The sequence below is a fragment of the Arvicola amphibius genome, chromosome 6, assembly GCF_903992535.2.
Source record: "Arvicola amphibius chromosome 6, mArvAmp1.2, whole genome shotgun sequence".
Taxonomy (NCBI): domain Eukaryota; kingdom Metazoa; phylum Chordata; class Mammalia; order Rodentia; family Cricetidae; genus Arvicola; species Arvicola amphibius.
Window position 1 is genome coordinate 23,568,359 of NC_052052.2, and position 21,265 is coordinate 23,589,623.

Here is a 21,265-nt window from a genome sequence, read left to right on the forward strand (position 1 = left end):
GCTTGCGCTCAGAAGGCCCTGGAGTGCGGCCCACCCATCCCAACCTGGCTCCTCTCCTTTCTGCAGCTAGACAACCTGGTCCTGATTAACAAGATCAAAGAGCAGCTGATGGCCGAGAAGATCCGGCCACCTCACTTGCCACCCACCTCAGCCTCGTCCCAACAGCCACTGCTAGTGCCCCCCGCGCCCGCCGAGACCAGCCAGGCTGTCATGTCACTGCCCAAGCTGCAGCAGGTGCCAGGGTTGCACCCGCAGTCTGTGCCGCAGCCCGACGTGGCGCTGCATGCGAGGCCGGCCACCAGTACTGTCACAGGTAAGCTGAGTGGGTGGAGTCTGTGAAGTGGGCGGGGCTGTCAAGATCTGTAGAGAAATGTTGGGGCGGGATCTGGCCAGTTGGGACTTGGTGAGGGAGGGTAGGACCTGACCAGATGAGAACAGGGTGGGCAGGATCCGGGGTTGTAGGGGAAGCTTGGCAGAGGGACTAGTGGATGCTAGCCATAGCCCTCAGGCTTCCTCTGACCTTGAACTATGAGAATTCCTTCCAACAGCTGAAAGCTCACCTGGAAAGTGAGATCCACAGATATAGGAGACCAGAGGTTTCCATGGAGAAGAAAAGGAAAGGCTCAAGGCAGACTAGGGCGGTGGAGCAGGAGGATGGAAGGCCCTAGCAGAGGGAGCAATGGGTAGGCAGCCAGGTTGTTCAGCTGGGGCGGACCGGTGGATTCTGATGACTTCACCAGGCAGTGACTTCAGATAGCACCTGTGTGTGCTTAGTAACAGTCCTTCCTCCCAGCAGCCTGGTGATGGGGTTTGCCAGTGCTGGGTTGAAGAGCAGACAGTGTTTGGTCCTGAACCAGCATCTTCATGCAGTCCCACCGGCTGTCTCCATTCAGCAAAGGGGAGAAGCCAGACAGAAGGCGCTGTGTTCCACATCCAGCAATTTGGACTTTACCCTGAGGGCACTGGGGAGCCACGGGTCTGGTCAGGAGGTGGAGACAGGGTTCTGGGACCAGCACGGATGCAGGGAGAGCTTCTGGAGGAGATAGTGAGGTGGACCACGCAGTGGCTGTGGAGATGCGGAGAAGTGGATAGATCTTACGGTGAGAAAGAGTGGAGAGGCGTCCGTGCTGGACAGGATGTAGGGAGTGAGGAGAAGATGCGTGAGAGACTTCTGGGATGGGACTAGCTCTGTGTTACGTGTTATGTAGGTTGAGACTGGGGTGCAGGGGAAACACCCAGGGAGGGTCCCTCTTCAGAGCCCCGGGACAGACTTGCTCATGAGTCCACCGAGACGGGGTCTGCGCCCTCAGTAACTCACCCCTGCCACCAGCCAAGTGCCTTTCTCCTGATTTTCTTTGAGATGTCCGACATTTGTAGGCTCTGTGAGCCTCCCTAGGCCCCAGCTGCACTCTGCACATCTCCCGTTATTATGATTTTATTAAATTTATTTTTTCATTGTAAAAGTAATATTAAAAAAGCAATATAAGCATATTAAAGGAAATTTGGAAAAAGGAGGAACTAAGAAAAAAATTGCTCATCTTCCCTAGTGCCTAACCTAACCCAGAATCGTAGAGACTCTTTCAGTGATTTTTTTCCTTTTCCATATTTTTTGTTTGTTTTTTTAATATGCGTGTGTTTGCTGTTTGTGGCAGGGCTGTGTCAATAATTTAACTTTTTTCCCCTATTTGCCATTCTATTCTAGACATCTCTATTGCACATTTACTGTAAAGGTAATAACAGAGTCATTATTGAAAATGTAGACATTTCAGAGAACCCGGAAGGAGAAGAGAACTAGCCCTAGTTCTGCTGTTGTCAGACAGTAGTCTGTTTTCTCTGTAATTTATTTTATTTTATTTATTTTATTTTATTCTCTAATCACAGATGTTTAAAAATGGGTGACGTCACCAAGCAAAAGATTCAAATAATTTCAAAGCAGACAGACAAAGTATGAAAATCCCCGATGACCAAAAATTCCCCTCCCTTGTTGAGGAGAACTGGGTTAGCTGCGGGAGCATCTGGGGTCCGCCACCATGTTGGCCCTCATGGTGTAGGTAGCATGTGCTTTCTGGGGTAGACGGGCTCGTGTGAGCTTGAGCAGTCCAGCACGTCTCCGTGCTCCTGGCAGTGCAGTTCTCCTGGTTGGTGGCCATAGAGGTCCCATGTCCATGTCCACAGCCCCTGTTTTGTGTGGAAAGCCCCTGCATGGAGATCTTTGTGCTCATGCGTGATTGTTTCTTTATGGTGTTTTCTAGAAGCAGAATCAATCGCCTGGTTAAGGGTTATGAGCATTTAAATTTTAATGTCTATTGCCCAGCTGCCCTCAGTGGAGGCTGCGTAAGTGCCCATCCCTGCTGCCAGTGTGGCACAAATGAAGCTCACACCACCCATGGATGTTTTTTTTTTAATTCGCAGATTTTGACTTGTTTAAAAATATAGAGAGATGGATATGAAAAAAACTGAGTCAGATGAGAAATACTAGCATCGTATTTTTTTTTTTTTTTTTTTTGGTTTTTTTCGAGACAGGGTTTCCCTGTAGTTTCTAGAGCCTGTCCTGGAACTAGCTCTTGTAGACCAGGCTGGCCTCGAACTCAGAGTTCCGCCTGCCTCTGCCTCCCGAGTGCTGGGATTAAAGGCGTGCGCCACCACTGCCCGGCTGGCATCGTATTTTATCTTCTAAAGTTGCTGTTATAGATGCTGGTAGCCCCTTCCTTCCTTCTCACTGTGTAGTCCAGGCTGGCCTGGAACTGGCCGTGCCTGTCTCAGCCTCCCAAGTGCATGTATTATGGGCAGCTGTTACACCGTCCCTGCCTTCGTTTTCCAAAGAATAACTTCTCTCCTGGGCACAGTAGTTCATGTGGGAAACAGGCAAGCGGTTAGGGACTTTAAGGCCAGGCCAGCCTGGGCTACATGAGACCCTGTCTCAAGAAGCAAAAATAAGTAAATAAATAAAAACGGTCATTGGAGAATTTGCGGGGGTTTCGGGGGAGGGTTTTTTTTTTTTTAAAGCCTCATTGCTGTAGAACCAGAAAACAGTTAAACCATCCCTTTTAAAACCTGCCCTGCCCCCACACCACATTGGTGCACACGGGCTGGGCTGTTTGTTTTCCCTGGGCATGCATACACAGCCTTTTGAAACAAAGATAATGGGAAGTTCAGACAAGGAGGCTAACCACTGTTTACCCAGCCCTTCCCCGATTTGCATAGTTCAGTTGTCTCTGAAATTTTGCTATTATAAATAACATGGAGGTGAACGTCTGTGTGCCTGGGACTTTTTCTGTGGGTGGAATTATCTCTAAAGTGCTTCTTGGTTTCAATAGTGCTGGGGATCCAGCCTAAGGGCTTGTGTGGTACTGGACCAGCGCTCTACCGCTGCTAGGCCTTCAGTCCCCAGACTGGCTCCTTAATCAAATCTAACTCAGTCTTCAGCTTATCTAAGGCACCTCACACAGAGGCAGCTCTCATTTCGGGACCCCTGAGTAATACTTTGGAAATGGAGATAGCTCAGAAAGGCAAGAGCTGGGTAGCCTGTGTTGAACTGTTCTCATTCCTGCCCGTGTGCTTGTCTTCCCAGGTCTGGGGCTTTCCTCTCGGACCCCCGCTGTGAGTACGTCTGAGTCAACCCCAGGCACCGGCACAGGCACCAGTACCCCGTCCACACCTACCACCACCAGCCAGAGCCGCCTCATCGCCTCATCCCCCACCCTCATCTCAGGGATCACCAGCCCCCCCCTCCTGGACTCCATCAAGACAATCCAGGGCCATGGCCTCCTTGGCCCCCCCAAGTCTGAACGCGGCCGCAAAAAGATCAAGGCAGAGAACCCAGGGGGTCCCCCTGTCCTTGTTGTTCCCTACCCCATCCTGGCCTCTGGTGAGACCGCAAAGGAGGGCAAGACATACAGGTGAGGGTCTCTTCATATGCGGTCTGGGTAGGGTTGTTTTGGAGATGTATGCCGAGATCTAGAAAGTGGGACCCCAGGGGATAAGGGTGGGGAGCTAAGATTCAAAGAGCAGGGTAGTGTCCCCTCCAACATACCTGACCATCAGGGAGGGGGAGGAATAGCATTTAGCCCCATCAGAGGTGGTCCAGGGCTGGTAGGAGTGCTAAGAGTCTGCCCCATGCACAGGGTCTCTTTGCTAGGGAGGGTCTCCCCGGAGATGGACTGGAGTAGGTGGGGATCTTCCCAGGCTTGAAGCTGCCTCTTGCCTGCAGGTGTAAGGTGTGCCCGCTCACCTTTTTCACCAAGTCCGAGATGCAGATCCACTCCAAGTCACACACAGAGGCCAAGCCCCACAAGTGCCCGCACTGCTCCAAGTCCTTTGCCAACGCCTCCTACCTGGCCCAGCACCTGCGCATCCACCTGGGCGTCAAGCCCTACCACTGCTCCTACTGTGACAAGTCTTTCCGTCAGCTCTCCCACCTCCAGCAGCACACCAGGTAGGTGCCTCCCTCCAGTCCGCTGAGGCCCCTCGCCCCCATCCCCCCACCTCCCGAGCCTGATCAGCACCTGCCGCCTAGTGCTGGAATTGCTGCCGGGGAAGGCCAGGTGTCTGTTGCTCCCAGGGTCAAGTCCAGATTTCTCTGAGGAGCCTTTTAGCCCATGCCGATGAAACCCTTCCACTCCACTGAGCTCTGCTCTCACTACCGCACAGCCCTTCTCAAATCCAGGTCTTTGCACTTAACAGTGTCCTTTACTTGAGACATCTGACCGCCTCCTCTGCACCCTTGGGTTCTACTTCCTCCATCATAACTGGTTCAGGCATGGCTTCTGTGAGCTATTAGGTCCTGAGCATCCAAGGGCCGTTTGTCTCCATTGGATCAGGAGTGGGTTGTCTCATGCTTGCCTGTGTGTTTTTCTACTTCCCTCAATATTTTGGGAGCTGTGGAAAGCAAGGGCTCTGTGTCCTGCATTTCTGTATCCCCCGTGGGTGGCAACACATCTGAGTGTCTAGACATTTGTTAAGTGTTTGTGGACTAGATAGACCTAGTTTGAACAGAGACCATGATTCATCCATTTAACAGACGTTTACTGAGCCCATGTGCTGTGCCACACAGGATTCTAGGAACAAACCAAAGAAAACTCCTGCCTGGTGGTGCGTGTAGTCTAAGGAGACTTAATGCAGTAAAAGTGTGTGCAAGGGAGGGTAGACACTAGATACAGGGAGCAGAGGAGTTGAAAGAAACAACGGTTTGGAGGATTGTAGTTGGTGTGTTCCGACCAGAAGTACAGCTCGCTCGTTTGACTAGTGTGTCTGAAGGTGAGCTTGGGTGTTTACTACTGTCAGCTGGACCACCGTCAGCGGAAGGACTGTTTGATTGTGGCATCTGTGACTACCGACAGCTGAGAGCTTCCTTTCCTGTAAGGAACTAAAGCTGGACAGGAAACTCTGCATTTTATTCTTAGTGCTACTTTAAAAATGTCCTGTGGTGTTAGGATCAAACCTGCGGCCTCGTGTGCTGGGCAAGAGTTCTACCTCTGAGCCGTATCCTCAGCCCTAGTAAATTTTGTTGTGGTGCTTTGTTTTTGTTTTGTTTTCTGTAGCGGGGATTAAACCCAGAGCCTTGTGTGTGCCAAGCAAGTTAGCCACCATGGAGCTACGTCCCAGCCCTTTTAAAATGCCCCTTTTTCTTTGAAATAAGAACTTGTTCTATACTCAGGCCAACATTGAACTTCTGCCTCCCTAGCAGCTAGGATTATGGTGTGTGCCACCAGGCCTGGTAACATTTGCATTCCCTTTACATCCTTTATCCGATGGTGCAAGCGTTTTGCCTTCTCTGTTTCTCTGGCGTGGGGAGTAATATGTAGGTTTAATAGGGCAGAATATATAGGTTTACTAGCAAGAATGAATAATAGCATGGCCCCAGGCAGGCTATCAGCTTGATGTGCATTTTCTGTGCCTCCTCAGGCACAGTCCTGAGTGTGTGAGTGTGTGAGTGTGTTTCACTAATCTTCTGATTTTGTCATGCCTTGATTTTTAAAACTTTGGCTGGTCTGATGTGCATACATATATGAGACCTGGTATTGATGAATAAGCAAAGACCTGCTGGTAGCATGGGTTGTAGAATTACAGCATATGATACAAAATGCTGTCAGGAGACTCTGCCAAGCCTCTGGGCCAGAATTTTAATCGCTGTGTGTATGTGAAGTTTTCCTTATATTATCAGGCATCAGTGTACAAAGAACAAACTGATTTCGCCTCTGCCGGACTGTGTGATGGCAGGGGGTGCGTACCCCCACTTTTGGAGACGAAGTCTCAGTGTGTCAAGGCTCCTGGATTGTTCTCTGGTTTTGTGTTATTTGTCGTTATAAAGGGGCGATAGCACACAAGTAGCAGAAGCGGGAGCATTGGGAGTTCAAGGCTAGCCTCAATTGCATAGTAAGTTCAAGGCCAGCCTGGGCTACACAAGATCCTGTCTCAAAGGCAGAACAAAACCAATCACAAATATAAAAAGAAGAAGAAGAAGAGGTGGCTTTGATGTCGCAAGCTGTGGAACAGGTCCAGTCTTTGCTACGGCGGCCTCATTCTCACGAGCTGCTGTCCTGTCAGGCCCCTCACGCCTAATTAAATGAGCGTTGTCTTGAAATGTGACATTTCTGGCATGGTCATGGTTACAAATTTGATTTAGACAGTTATATCCTGTTAGGAAGAAGAACGGATTCCTTTCGAGCCTACTTACAGAAGTAAGGGCGGTGGAAAGGGGAGGCTCTCGCTCAGGCAGAGAGGGATCCCGCGAAAGCACAGCCATTCGGTGTGGGTTTGTAGATGAGGCCAGCCATAGGTGTTGTTTCTGAGAGAGGTGTAATTTTATATTTTCCTTGGTAATAATTGGTATACAGGGATGTGAAATTTCTGTAGCCCCCTCTCCCATGAATCTGAAGGGTTAGATGAAGCAGATCATCTATTTGGAGACTGATTTATTCTATTTTGTTAAATACAGCTTCCTAAGTGAAGGGTGGGAAACAGACCAAGTGGAAGGTGGTTCTCATGAGCCCTTTAAAAAATGAGATATTGACCCCAAATGAAATGAGCTTCATTCACCTTGGTGACAATTCCTTGTCCTCTTACCCTGTGACTGTCAGCCCACTGGGCTATACTGCCCTTATCTAGACCAAGACTCAGGCAGCAGTCTGGTCTCAGGCTGGATCACATTCGAAGTCCAGGCTCCGAAGCACAAGGGACCGAGGTCTGTCCCAGGTTCTCTCAGGCTCCCTTCTCCTGGTGTTCTTCAGGAGTGTGTGGGAGGTTTCTGACCTGCTGTTCAGAGCAGAAGCCTTCAGGCAGATGTGAGGAGCTGAGGCCTGTTGACAGGACTGCATGGTTCTGCCCACTCCACTGTGAGAAGCAGCAAGATCAGGAGGGAAAATAGAATCTGCTACTAAGGTCTCGTGTGTGCCATTTGTTAGACTAAGGACATGATTCACACACAGGCTTGGCTCACCTCCAGAGCCTTTAGTTTACCCCATACAGCTGAGAAAGATAGCTTACATCTAGAAAGACTGTGTGTGTGTGTGTGGGGGGGGTGTCCACAGTTCAGGGGATCCAACCCATCACCGTGGCCATACCAGGCAAACATCTACCACCAAGCCACATGCCAGCCCACAGCTTGTGCATCCACGGGTGGGTGATGAAAGGATAGTAGTGTATGTATCTGATTTATACACATGTATGGCTATGCACACCCGTGAGCTAGTTTATACACATGTATGGCTATGCACACCCGTGAGCTGGTTTATACACATGTATGGCTATGCACACCCGTGAGCTGGTTTATACACATGTATGGCTATGCACACCCGTGAGCTGGTTTATACACATGTATGGCTATGCACACCCGTGAGCTGGTTTATACACATGTATGGCTGTGCACACCCGTGAGCTGGTTTATACACATGTATGGCTGTGCACACCCGTGAGCTGGTTTATACACATGTATGGCTGTGCACACCCGTGAGCTGGTTTATACACATGTATGGCTGTGCACACCCGTGAGCTGGTTTATACACATGTATGGCTGTGCACACCCGTGAGCTGGTTTATACACATGTATGGCTGTGCACACCCGTGAGCTGGTTTATACACATGTATGGCTATGCACACCCGTGAGCTGGTTTATACACATGTATGGATATGCACACCCATGAGCACAGGTCTGGAGACCAGAGGATATCTGGTCCTGTCCTCTGATTGTCAGCATTTGTCTCTGGCTGAACTTGGAGTTAGGCTGGCATCCTGGCAAGCCCAGCATCCTCACATCTCTGCCCCAGGATCATGAGTGTGTGTGTTTAGCTATATCCAGCTTTCATGTGGATGCTGGGGATTCATGTGGAAGAAACTAGGACAGTTTATTATTCAGAACTAAGGGCCTAGACCCGAGAAAGGCCAACTAGCTCGACGTTGGCAGAAATGTATGGTGGAAGCATTAGTTAAAAATAGATACAGTTGGGACTCAGTGGTTAAGAACACTTACAGCTCTTCTGGGAGACTTGAGTGTGATCCCCACCACCCACATCAGGTGGCCCACAGCTGCCTGTAACTCCAGCTCCAGAGGGATTGAATTTCTCTGGCCTCTGTGAGTACCTGCACTCATGAACATATCCACACACAGATACAGACACACAGAGACACATACAGACACACAGACACACATGCTCACACGCACACAGACACACAGAGACATACAGACACACAGACACAGATGCGCACATGCACACATACACACAGAGACAGATGTTCACATGCACACACACACACACCAAAATAAATCATCTTAAAATAGATGCATTAGCAAAAAGTCATAATGATTAAGAATTCCATTTATTCTTATTTTTCAAAAATAGACTTTATTTAAGCATATTTAAGAATGAATATGGGAAGCCAGGCGGTGGTGGCGCACGCCTTTAATCCCAGCACTCGGGAGGCAGAGGCAGGTGGATCTCTGTGGGTTCGAGACCAGCCTGGTCTACAAGAGCTAGCTCCAGGACAGGCTCTAAAAGCTGCAGAGAAACCCTGTCTCGAAAAACCAAAAAAAAAAAAAAAAAAAAAAAAAGAATGAATGTGGGAGGGCTCACATATTCGTTGTAACCCCAGCTCTTGGGAGGCTGGGGCAGGAGGATTACTGAAAATTTGAAGTCAGCCTAGAGCTGCAGACAAAACGAGGGATGGGTAGGGGGAAGAATGTGAGCAAAGAAACAAAGCAAAAAAAAAAAAAAATTAACTGCTCCTTGAAGGGGATGGTTTTGCCAGAATAGTCCTGACCCGGGGAGTGATTCTGTTTCTTCTTTCTTTCTCTTCTTCCTCCTCTTCTTCCTCCTCTTCCTCTTCCTCCTCCTTCTTCCTGTTCTTCTTTCTCTTCTTCCTCCTCCTCCTGCTCCTCCTCCTCTTCCTCTTCTCCTTCTTCCTCTTCTTTCTCTTCTTCCTCCTCCTCCTGCTCCTCCTCTTTCTCCTTTTTCTTTTCTGTCTTTCTGTTTCTCTTTCCTTTCCTTATTTGTGTGATTCAAGTTTGAAATGGGCAGGAAACAAAACAACATGAGGAGTCTGTCAACGTATCAACAATAATTACAAGTCACAGGTCACTGGCACATATAAGTAAGCCACCATGTCTTAACCCAGTGGCAAAGAGACGGGCTTCTAATGCTCCTAAGCCTCAGGACCCCAGACAACCACCAAATCGAGGAATCAACCCTGTTCCATTTTGCAGAGACCATGTTCTGTCTTCCTGCCCTTTGACAACCAACCACCCAGGTCCTATAAACAATCCAGTCTGTCTTCCCAATGTTACTGTCGTGAAGGGAATCAAAGAGGGTGAACCCAAAGCAGGAGCTGTGCTGGGCACACAAAAGATGCCGAGTCAGGGCTGGAGAGATGGCTCAGAGGCACTGACTGCTCTTCCAAAGGTCCTGAGTTCAATTCCCAGCAACCACATGGTGGCTCACAACCATCTGTAATGGGGTCTGGTGCCCTCTTCTGGCCTGCAGGCATACACACAGACAGAATACTGTATACATAATAAACAAACAAACAAATAAATAAATAAATATTTTTTAAAAAAAGATGCCGAGTCAGCAAGGGGCTGTGCCAGTCCACCCTTGAAGCCGAAGAAGCTGTCCCCCAACCACTGTTGGGATGGTCATATTTAGTGGCTCTCAGAACGTGTGTTTGAAAGGGAGGCACCTGTGAAGAGCAGGTGACTCCCAGACTGTCCCACAAACCCAGATTCGGGACGATCGTCTCACCAGATGATACATACCATATACATACATGATACATACCACACACATGTATGACACATACCACACGCATGTATCGGCATCGCAATCAGGACAGTTTCTGCTATGGTCTGTTTACGGTGGACACACAGTGCGAGCCTTATGTGACAAAGAGATACACACGCACAAGGTACCATGAGTCTGCAGGTACCAGGGTGTGAAAGTTGGGATGGAGCTGCATCAGGAGGAATTCGGTGCAGAAGGGGGCTCCGAGTCTGTCTGTTTGTGGAGGCTAATGCCACACAGTGGCACTACCTGTGTGCAAACTGTCTCTGGGGTTTGCTTTTCTTTCCCTGTGTGATGTGATATACATATGTAATGATAACTGCAGCTGGGAGCAGTGCCATTTGGCTTTCTTGAGTCTGATGACAATAATTACAATATTATGAACAGCTATTCAGCATCAAAGGGCTCCTGTGTGCCTGACCTACTCCTGTTTTAACACAAGAGGGGCCAGAAAGTGTTCGTGTGGGTGTACGTGTTTCTTTATAGGAGAGAATGAGAAAAGCCACGGAGAGGGATTCCCGCTCCGCAAATACTGACTTCTATGTCTACCCTTGTTTTAATTACAAAATATAAAGTGGCTAAAGCCATCCAGTAGTACCTGAGGAGGAAGTCAAACCAGCTGGGTGGGGGGCCTCACGTCTGTAATCCCAGCACACAGAAGGCTGAGGCAGGAGGAATACCTCGAGTTTCAGGCCAGCCTGGGCCAGAGTGAGACCCTCGTTAAGAAACAAAACAGAAAGGAGGTCAGCTCGGCAGCTCGGCTGCTCAGGGTGTTTCCCACCAAGCTTCATGACCTGGCTTGACCCCGGCAGCTCCCGTGGTAGAGAGTCAGTCCCCTGACATTGCAACAGTATCGCGTGAACAACCTAGATGGGATCTTCATTCTCACTGTCCCTATTTCAGAGATGATGAAGCTGGGGAGACGAGGTGGCAGAAGTGGGTTCAAGGATGGGACACAGTGCGGCAGCCTGGGGTCCAGAGGGAAGGGAGAAGGACATTCTGGGTCTGGGTTGCAGGGGATGTGTGGAGGGGCGATAGGTAAGGGATCTGATTGTGCAGTCCCCACATGGGACTGGGGTCATTGGGGTGGGGGGAGCAGGCAGGGCACCAGTTTCAGCCGGCTTTCCTTGTGCTTGAAGAGGGGCAGCCTGGGGTCAGGCTGGGCATCCCACCTCACAGATGTGGGAGCCAAGACGGGAAACTCTGTGAGTAGGGAGATGCTAGGGACAGGATTCTGGGGACCCTGGTGATGGGTGTGGCCTGAAATTCAGGGATAGAAACTGAGAGCTTTGTGGATGGTGGGAAAAGGCAGCCTGGTCCTTTATTTGCTTAATGGCAAGTGGTCTCCTTGATCCCTTTCTGGGGCAGCCCTGTGCTAGCTTCCTTTTACAGAGACAAGTTAGGGGTGAGAGGCAGGTCTTGGCCCGGAGGACCCCATTATGACCCTACTTTGGCAAAGTCTGTGTGTGTGGACCTGCCTACGAAAGAGACACAGTGAGGCGGGATATCCAGGACAAGCATTGCAAGGCCCCTTGTGTCAGCCAGAGGACAGAGGCCTTCCTTTCTGGCAGAAGGAACAGCATGGGCAAAGGCTCAGAGGCTTGAGGCTGTGTGTGCTGGGGAGGGAGCAAGATACAGAAGACAGAGACAGAGAGGAGGCTCCAAAAACACCACGGCAGAATGTCAAGGAAAGCTGGGGCAAGGGCTGGGGATTCTGTCCCAGACAAACAGGGAGGTAGAGGCTGGCGGTTGCTGAGCAAGGACACCACAAGGGCAGGTCCCAGGGATGATAACATAGCCGAAGTCAGGAGGCTAAGAACCCAGAAGGAAGCTGGACAGTTGGTGTAGTTGGGTGGATGGAGGCCAGAGGGTAGTTTGCTGGTCAAGAGGTTTGGTGTGTCTCTCCAGAAGAACCAAAGTCCCTAGAGGACTGTATGTTAGTCAGTCAACAAACACCTTGGGCAGGAGGCTGGTTATATGAACCTTATTTCTGATGTCTATGGCTAACTTTAGAGACGAGGAGTCCTCTCTGTTTGCAGTCTCCAGCTGTTTAGTGAGGCCTCCCTGAGCAGAGCTTGTGCCAGGCACCGGGTGGTGGCAGTGGCTAAGACCAAGAAGGTTGTGCTTTCATGGCGAGAGCAAAAAATAAAAAAAGCAGAGACCCAGCAATGACAAGTACGGTACCAGGGATTTGAGGGCATGAGAAACTAAGCAGACTAGCTCTTGTTGGGGGCCTACACTGGACCACCAGGGAAAGTGAGTGGGAGTTGGGGACATAGTGGAAGGCAGCGGAGATCTAGCAGTGGCCACACGAGGGCGTGGGGACTGGACCGGTTCTGGGGATGTGGCTGAGCTACTACCTCACTGGGCCTGCCCTTGCAGAATCCACACAGGCGACAGACCCTACAAGTGCCCACATCCTGGCTGTGAGAAGGCTTTCACTCAGCTCTCCAACCTCCAGGTGAGTGCCCACCTGCCTCCCGTCTCCCCAGGTGCACAACTGTGTGTCCCCCGCTTCCAGGGGACCCAAGAAGGGGGCGGGGTGGGAGAGAGTCGCCGCCTCATGACCCCCTGCTCTGCTCTTCGCAGTCTCATCAACGCCAGCACAACAAGGACAAGCCCTACAAATGTCCCAACTGCTACCGGGCCTACTCAGACTCCGCCTCCCTCCAGATCCACCTCTCCGCCCACGCCATCAAGCACGCTAAGGCCTACTGCTGCAGCATGTGTGGGCGGGCCTACACCTCGGTGAGTCCTGCTGCCTTGCCCCAAGTTCCAGAGCCTCAAGGCGGGGCTTGTGGGCCGGGAATTCTGGTCTTCTGAGTCTGGGAATGTGCAATCCCTGCCAAAGCCACCAGAGGGCACAGTACCATAGCCAGAGCCACCCATCCTTGGGCGGGAGTGGGGACGGTGGGGGAGGGGGGGGGGGGGGGGGCGGGGGGAGGTGGGGGTGGGGTGGGGGTGGGGTGGGGGGGTGGGAAAGGTGACTGGAGATGGTTCCTGGGTGGGAAAAAGTCCTGCCTAGGAGGGCGTTGGGTAACCAGGTAACTCAGTTGTGTGCCCGTTTGCAGTTCTTTAACTGTTCTGGCACCAGGCCCCCATAGCCAAGAGTGTCTATAGGTGTCAGTCTCCTTCTCTACCAAGTGGCTACTTACTGGCTGACAGAGGGCCAGATAAACTTCAGAGAGCCACTGAGCACTGAGCCAGGCACAGAGGAAGTAGGGAATACCATTCAGATAGGGAAGTTAGGGACCACTGATGGAGACGGGATTAAATACATAATCACACACAGAAGCTGTGGTTACTGCTTCAAAGCCAAACTGCTCAGTCTTTAAGGGCAATGACTCCTTTAAAAAACCATACCCATAATCTCTTATTCAGGGGTACTGATGTCTAATACCCAGACAGCATGAATGCTTTCATTTGTCTCTTAAGCGCCACATTTTTATTTACAGACTTTGTCTTTTTAAGAGTGAGACCCAAATGAGTTGCTCTATTGCCCTGGTCAGTGTCTGCCCTGGTCAGTGTCTGCCCTGGTCAATGTCTGCCCTGGTCAGTGTCTGCCAGGCCATAGCCTCCCTCACCCTGCTTCTTGCCATGTGCTCACTAGAGACTGACTCCTGGCTTGGCTGTTGCCAGCTGCTTCTTCTGGCTGATGTAGCACCTTGCCATCAGAGGCTCTCTCTGCCTGACTGCCCATCTTGAGGTGGGAGGCCTGGAGTGGCAGCCAGGGCCAGGGTATGTTACCTTGTTCCCGGTCAAAGCCCAGGTCACCTCGCCCACCTCATCATGATGCCTCATGCAAGCTCAGTAGAGCCAGTGGGAAATGGGGGTGACTCTGGTGTGGCTTCACCCCTAGAGGGGGTCAACTAAATCCCTGTTTCCAGTTGGAATAAAATGTTGAGGCTGGGGCAGGAGTGACCTCCCGGTCCCTCACTGAGTGCCGAGGGCTCTAGGTAATGCCCTGCTTATAGAAGAGGAAACGGAGGCTTGGGAGCAGGTTGAGGGCAGTGACTGTCCTAATGGTAACAAATGGTAGGACTCTGCTCCATCCAGGTCCCTGCCTCATCCCGGACCGGATACAGATGGGTCTGTATCTACAGATGTAGGATGTGACGTTAGGCAGAGTTGGGTTCATATCTCCCTACAGCTGTTGACAGAGTTGCAGGGTTTGGGATGGGCACTGTTGATCCAGCTGAGCCCCCACTGCTCAGTCGTTTGCAGCCCCAACTGGTCTGCCCTCCAGTGAGCTGCAGCCTCTGTTGTGATGCCTTTTGCATCTCCCATCTGCCCGCAGGAGACCTACCTGATGAAGCACATGTCCAAACACACAGTGGTGGAACACCTGGTGAGCCATCACTCACCCCAGAGGACGGAGTCCCCCGGCATCCCGGTGCGAATCTCTCTGATCTGAGCCCACCTGTGGCGCCGCCCCGCCCACTTGGCAGACATAGACCTAGGCAGCACCCAGCCTAACTCCCGCTGGGGCCTCCAGGAACCACCAAGCTCTCTCACGACCTTCCCACCCTGCCAGAAAGCTTGGTCCGCAGAAGCCCTGCCTGGTCCGGCTCCTGGGCAGCCAGGCCAACTGCAAGATTCTGGACTGTTCTGGTGGCATCCAAAGACGATCTCAGAGCACTTTGAACCTGTCTGTTGGGTTTTTCTTTTTGTTCCCCCTCCCTCACTTGCTTCACTGTTTCTTGTTTTTAAGTTTGTCTTGGAAATAACAAAAAGGATATTTATTGGCCAGAATGTTGGTGCTGCTAAGAACGAGAAACTAAAAGGACTGGACAGACAGATACAGAGAACCAGAGGGCAGCGTGGGACCTTCTCCGGCCATGGCCTCAGGTCTTGAGGGGAGGCTCAGGCCTGGGGTTCTGGACTTCAAAGGGGACCCTCCCCCAGGTGGGAGGAAGGCAGGAGACAGCTGGAGTGAGCCCTTCAGCCCCATTGCCCCGCTCAAATTGCCTGAGCCTTGCCCTAGCCTTTACTGGGCAAAGGGTACGGCAGCTGCCAGGGCTGCCTGGCTTCAGGGCATGGAAACAAGAGGGGTCTGGGGAGCCGCGGGACCAAAGGGTGCAGTGATAGCTGGGTGGCACGCCCAGGGAAATGGGTTGGGGGGGTGCCGGGTGAAACCTGGCTCTCCCCCTGCCGCCCTGAAGACCATCCCAGTCTACCTCGGTGCTGGCCAGGAAACCTATTGGCTACCTCTCCCACCACTCCAGACTGTGGGCAGGGGGATGGGGATGGAGTGGGCCTGGAGCTCAGACCTCCTTCAGAATTCCCTCCAGAAGGGGACAGTGCCCAGGGAGGAGTTGTCTTTCTCGCTACAGAAGGGGACTCCCCAACCCAGACCCCAGGCCCTGCAGCAGGGATAGGATCCTCCAAAGGAGGTCCCAGGAGCAGACCCTGCCCCCAGCCCCCAGACATCCCAATCCGAAAGCCATGCGTGTCCGTGTATATAGAAACTATGTACAGAGCCCAGAGAAGCCCTTCCACATCCCCCCCAGAGAGGAAGAAAACTAGACAAAACTCATCTATATATTCTGTATCTGGAGTCCGTTTGAATATTAACTGTGTTATTTTTATACACTTTTTAAGCCTTAACTCGACATTGATTTACCAGTTTAACGTTTCCTGGGGTTTCTTTTCCACTGGGGGGTTCTCTGCCCCCCCCACCCGACCCCTTTGTTTGACCTGCGTCGTCTGATACTCAGTATTGTAGCTTTCCGTCCGCATGTACTACCCTGTAAATATGCTGTTCCATGCTGTTAACACCCTTGGCTTTTTTTCTATGGGACCTCCAGGCCACCATATTTAGAAATAGTTACCTTATTAAAAAAGAGAAAACGGTCTGTTGGCTTCTCAGTCTGCATCTTGGTGGCAGGGAGGCGAGGGCAAGTAGCCCTCGGAGCTTCAGGAGAGAAACTTTTGTTCTATTAAAGAAAGGGATGGGGATTGGAGAGATGGCTCAGAGGTTAAGAGCATTGCCTGCTCTTCCAAAGGTCCTGAGTTCAATTCCCAGCAACCACATGGTGGTTCACAACCATCTGTAATGAGGTCTGGTGCTCTCTTCTGGCCTGCAGGCATACATACAGACAGAATGTTGTATACAAAATAAATAAATAAATATTAAAAAAAAAAAAGAAGGGGGTGAAGCTAAACAAATCAAACATGGGAGAAGAACACCAAAGGGGGCGAGAGTCAAAGGGATGCCACCCTCTGCTCTTTGTATCTCTGACGTGAAGAATAAACTGTACCTACACCTGGGTGGTGGCGGCCTGCAGAGTGCTTGATGCTGTGTTGGCGCTGTGTGGGAGAGGGGGCTGGGCCACCTTTGCACCACTCTGCCCCAGGGTTGGGAAGGGAGGCCGATGGCCACTTGCTGTTGGCTTCCATGCTTTGTGCTGGAATGCTCCAGAATGCCCCGCGGAAGGGGCTGCAACCCAAGAGAGCGTTTTGTCCAGTTGAGTGGCAGGGATATTGAAAGTCCCCCGTGGTTCTGTTTCCCCTCCCAGTTCTGGCCACGGGAGCCTGAGGTAGGAAGCTGTTCTAGTGTTGGAATGGGGCTTATAAAAACACATTCACATGTTTTCCTCCATGAAGTTAGGGTGCTGCTGTCTAGGAAGAGCCAAAGGGAGATACAGGAATGAATCCCCCCCAGGCTTATCAAGGTTGGTCCTGCGAAGGTATCCTTGTGGAGATGTAACTCAGCTCTGGGTCACCCCAGGAAGGAAGATATGTGTGTTAGACCCTTTGTCACCGAGACACATACCTGGGACAGTTGCTAGGAGGACTCATTGCTTTTGACTTACGGTTTTAATCCATTGGCTCTTGGCCATCAGTTTAGACCTGAGACTTGAGCACTGAGGAGAGAGGGCTGTAGAGTGGGAGATGCTCACTCTGTGGCAGCCAGGAAGCAGAGACAGAGGGAGGAGTGGGACAAGGCATGTCTTCTATTGTTTCTGGGCCTGTGTGGGGCCAAGCATCCACGACAAAGGTGTGGATGTGGGGTGGGGTGGATGGGCAAACCCTCTGCCTGATGTAGCACGAGTGAACTCCAGCTTAGCATCCAGCAGTGTGCCCGGAGAGCACAGGGTTCTGTTTTCAGTCCTGTGCTCATGCTGGTCTTCCACGCTCCCCGCAGACTTTCCCATGAACTCTGTCCACAGCCTTCTAGGTTTCGCTGAAGCTTCCGCTAACATTTCCAAACTCTTCCACCAACCCGTTCCAAAGGTTTCAGATAGTCACCGCAACGACCTACTTCTCGGGCAGAAATGGTTTTGTGTTGCAGACTCTTCATCCTGTGATCCATGCCACATGGCTTCAAGGAGGAGAGACAGGCTTGGGCCGACGGTTTCTGTCTATGGCACAGCCGGATTGTTTCTGGGTCTGTCGTGGGTAGAACATCCCTGTGGAAGGGTGTGGAAGAGCACAGTTGCTCACCTCAGAGTGAGAAAGACAGAAAGGTGTGAGAGCTACCGTGCCCTTCAAAGGGCTCTTGAGGACCTGTTTTCTCCAACCAGGCTCCCCCTAAATATCATCACATTATGAATCTGTGAATGGGTGAATCCAGTGCCTGTGTCAGTGCCTTCAAGATACAGTCCAGTGTGTCTCAGGAGTTGGCATCACCCTGAGAACCAAGCCTTTTGGGGCGCACTTCATAGTGATATGATGTCATTGTTTTGCCGTTGAACCGAGAATGGATGTGGGCTCACACAGAACCACCAGGTTTTTGGTAGCTTTCAGGCCTCTGGTCTTTCTCTAATGTTGGCCTTTGTGTTCTGTTATGCTAGAAAGAGCTGAGCTCTGACAGCCATATCTGCCCGGCTCTGGCAGCTGTATCTGTGCCACGTTCCCCCACTATCCACGTCATCCACAGCTGATTGGCCAGAGGTGACCACCTGACTCAGTGACTCAGTAAGTACACACAAACACACACACACACACACACACACACACACACACACAGAGACTCATAAGAACAGATGGTCAGATGGTACGCACCTCTTCCGTTTACACATTCAGGGGTGTTGGTGGCCTGTGAACAACCACGACACGTTTGTTCCTGTGTCCACCAGTGTGGAGGTCGAAGGCTAACCCTGAGTGCATTCTTCAGGCTCTGTCCGCTTTCATGGTCTTGTCTTTATGAGTCAGACTCTCTCCCTTCTCTGAGGCTCACTGGCGAGACTGGCTGGCCAGAGGCACAGGAATCTGCCAGTCCTTGCCTCTGCAGCTCTGGAATTACTGCAATCCACCACACTCGAAGTTTTTATATGTGTTCTTAGGATCAAACTCAGGTCCTCATGCTTGTGCAGGAAGCCCCTGACTGACTGAGTCAACTCCTGTCTTCTTGAAGAGCCAGCTATGAAGTATTTACCAGCAAGTCATTGTATGGTGCTGCCTCTCTGGTCAGCGTCTCCACTGTAGCAGGAAGAAGTTAGTTAAGGAAATGACAGTCAACTGAACTGTAAGACCCTAGAGACTGGGGTGGCTATTTGCGGCCAGACTCACACGGAAGACAAAGGAGGCAGAGAAGGTAGAAATAGCCAGAGACTAGAGCAGTGGTTACCTCAGTTCCTGAGACTGCCGTATTTCATTTCCCATTTGTTCTGGTCTTCAGGAATTTAAGATGCTGGCGGTGAGACAATGAGTTATGTACTTGTGCCTGACTGCATCTGTGTCAAATGAGATCGGTAATAGCAGCCACTAAGTCGGTTGGATGTAAGATGAAGTCAACCAGCATGTGTGAAATGCTTGACCCCGTACCTGGCATGTAGCATCAGTAGCCCTACATGTCAGTCTGGGCCGTGCTAGCGTCTGACCTGGCCCTTCTGGTCCCTAGATAGCTGGAGCTGTCTGGGAGTTTCTGGGCAGCATCTGTACAGCTGTGTGGGGTACCTGAGCCACACCTAGATTTAGCCTGCAGTGCTGGCGAAGGAACCGAGATTCTGAGTTTCGTCTCCTCCCCTGGAAATGTGTGGGCAAGTCCTATAGACCCAAGGACAGTGGTGGCAACCATGGGAATCTCTGTAGAAGTGAGGTTTTCCTTCCTTCCTGTTCCCAAGAAGGTATCATCCTACTCCGCTCTGCATTTTCCTGAATCCTCTCCCTGCTCCCCAGAGGGTCCTCCCTCAGCAGCACATGGCCACCCAGAGTATGGGTCTTGGAAATCCTCTCTTATGCCCCTTCCTCCCTGTATAACCTGGATCCTCTGTTCTTGGGAGAACCCCTCACACTCCATGACCTTGCTTCCAATGGGGACAGACAGAGAGAGGGAGAGGACAAGATGTCTTACAAGGTATCATGGCACCCCGCACACCCTGCAAGGAAGACTCCTGGCTTCCTCACATTCCCTGTGAACAAGCTAATATCCAGCACAGGTAGGCAAACTGTCTACATCACACAGAGTTCATACAAGGGAAGGTTCACGAGGCATCCCTGGCTCATGGCTCTCCAGTGGGGCTGAGCGTTTTAGAACTGGTGGGCGTCGCAGAGCAAGGTGGAGGGCGACCATTGTCCCATGAGAGGAAGGACTGTGCCAGCTCATAGCCAGCACCCACCTGCCTTTAGCCACACTCGGCCCATTCAGTCCCTCTTTCGGAGTCCAAGGGGCTTGGTGTGTTTATTCACCTGGTGCAGGTGGAAGACCCTGGGAAACAGAAAGGATGGAGTGCTCGATACTGGAATCAATACTAGAACTGGCTTGTAAACAGTATTAGATTGTAAAACATCATCAGAGTTGGGCTAGACAAACAGCTAGAATGACTGTCCTACGTGAGAGCAATGAAGGCTGTTAAATGCAAAGCCAGGAAGTTGGGCAAATAGCTCAGTCAGTAAATTACCTTCCACATGAGTGTATGTGTGTGTGTGTACATGTGTGCGTGCATGTGTGTGTGTGTGTGTGTGTGTATGTGCTCGTGTGTGCGTGCGTGCATGCATGTGTGTGTATGTGTGTGTGTATGTGTGTGTGTGTGCGCGCGCGCACATGCACATAGGGAGACCAGAGATTGCTTTGGGTGTCTTCCTCCATTGCTTCTCAGTTTTTGAGAAAGGGTCTCTCATTGATTTGACCAGGGTCATCCTGTCTCTGTTCTCCCCATGACAAGCATGTACCAACATGCCTGCTGTGACACGTGTCTCTAGGATCCGAACTCAGGCATTCATGCTTGCATAGCAGACATTGAATTGACTGAGCTATCTCCCGGCATCCTGTGTCCTTCTTACAGAGAATGAAGCAGCAGTGCAGGCATGGATGAGAAAAGTCAGCCTCCTCCTCTCCCTCCTCCTCCTCTTTCCCTTTTCTTTCTTTCAGTTTTTTTTTTTTTTTCACCCTACAGTAGAAAATACTATAAGGGTCACTTTGAAATTTCTTGTTTATTATAGCATCCCTCAAATATGCCCAAGCTATGGTGCAGCCAGCAGGAGACACCATGGCAGAGCCCCTGACGGGAACACCTGCTGTGCTTTCTCAGTGACTCATTCCTGAAGGGAGCTGGCCTGGGCAAGAGAGACCTAACCTCACTCTCCTGCTGCCGACTTCCCAAGAACTCGAACACATCCTGTGTCTGGACAGGTCTTGGCTCCTCCTTGTGCCCTGGTCTCTTAATCACTTCCAAAGATGCACTCAGTAAGGTCAGAGGTGAAAGGGGCAGGGGGAAGGGAACGCATCCCGTCCTGGGGCCCAGGGTAGTGTTAAACAATGTCAAAAATCTCTTAAAATTACTGCCAGCGTTAATGATAAGATCTTTGAGCCCTTATCATAAGCATTCCCTCTGATGTCCACTGTCCTGTAAATAAGCAAAGTCGTAGGGGAGGAGGCAACTTGACTCCCCTCTTAGCAGATGTTGGAGCTTCTCTTACCGCCCAAGCAAAGGGCTGTCAGACAAACAGCCATCCAGAGTGCCCTTGTGCCCTCAGCACCCATCTCGCACAGCCCACGGGCACCTTGAGAAGGCCACACAGCAGTCACAGCTGGTGACTGGCTCCTGAAG

At 51.1% G+C, this 21,265-nt stretch overlaps 1 protein-coding gene across 3 annotated transcripts in view; it reads left to right on the plus strand.

Annotated features, from left to right (window-relative positions):
• Znf362 (zinc finger protein 362) overlaps positions 1-16,124 on the plus strand; it is a 33,169-nt gene extending 17,045 nt beyond the window's left edge. For all 3 annotated transcript variants that reach the window (XM_038334971.1, XM_038334969.1, XM_038334970.1), the window contains 6 exons: positions 67-313; positions 3,572-3,899; positions 4,211-4,435; positions 12,654-12,732; positions 12,861-13,019; positions 14,569-16,124. In XM_038334971.1, the coding sequence (XP_038190899.1) occupies positions 67-313; positions 3,572-3,899; positions 4,211-4,435; positions 12,654-12,732; positions 12,861-13,019; positions 14,569-14,685 (1,155 nt within the window). In that variant the 3' untranslated portion in view covers positions 14,686-16,124. The remainder of the gene's footprint in view (positions 1-66; positions 314-3,571; positions 3,900-4,210; positions 4,436-12,653; positions 12,733-12,860; positions 13,020-14,568) is intronic.
• Positions 16,125-21,265: the final 5,141 nt, after the last annotated feature.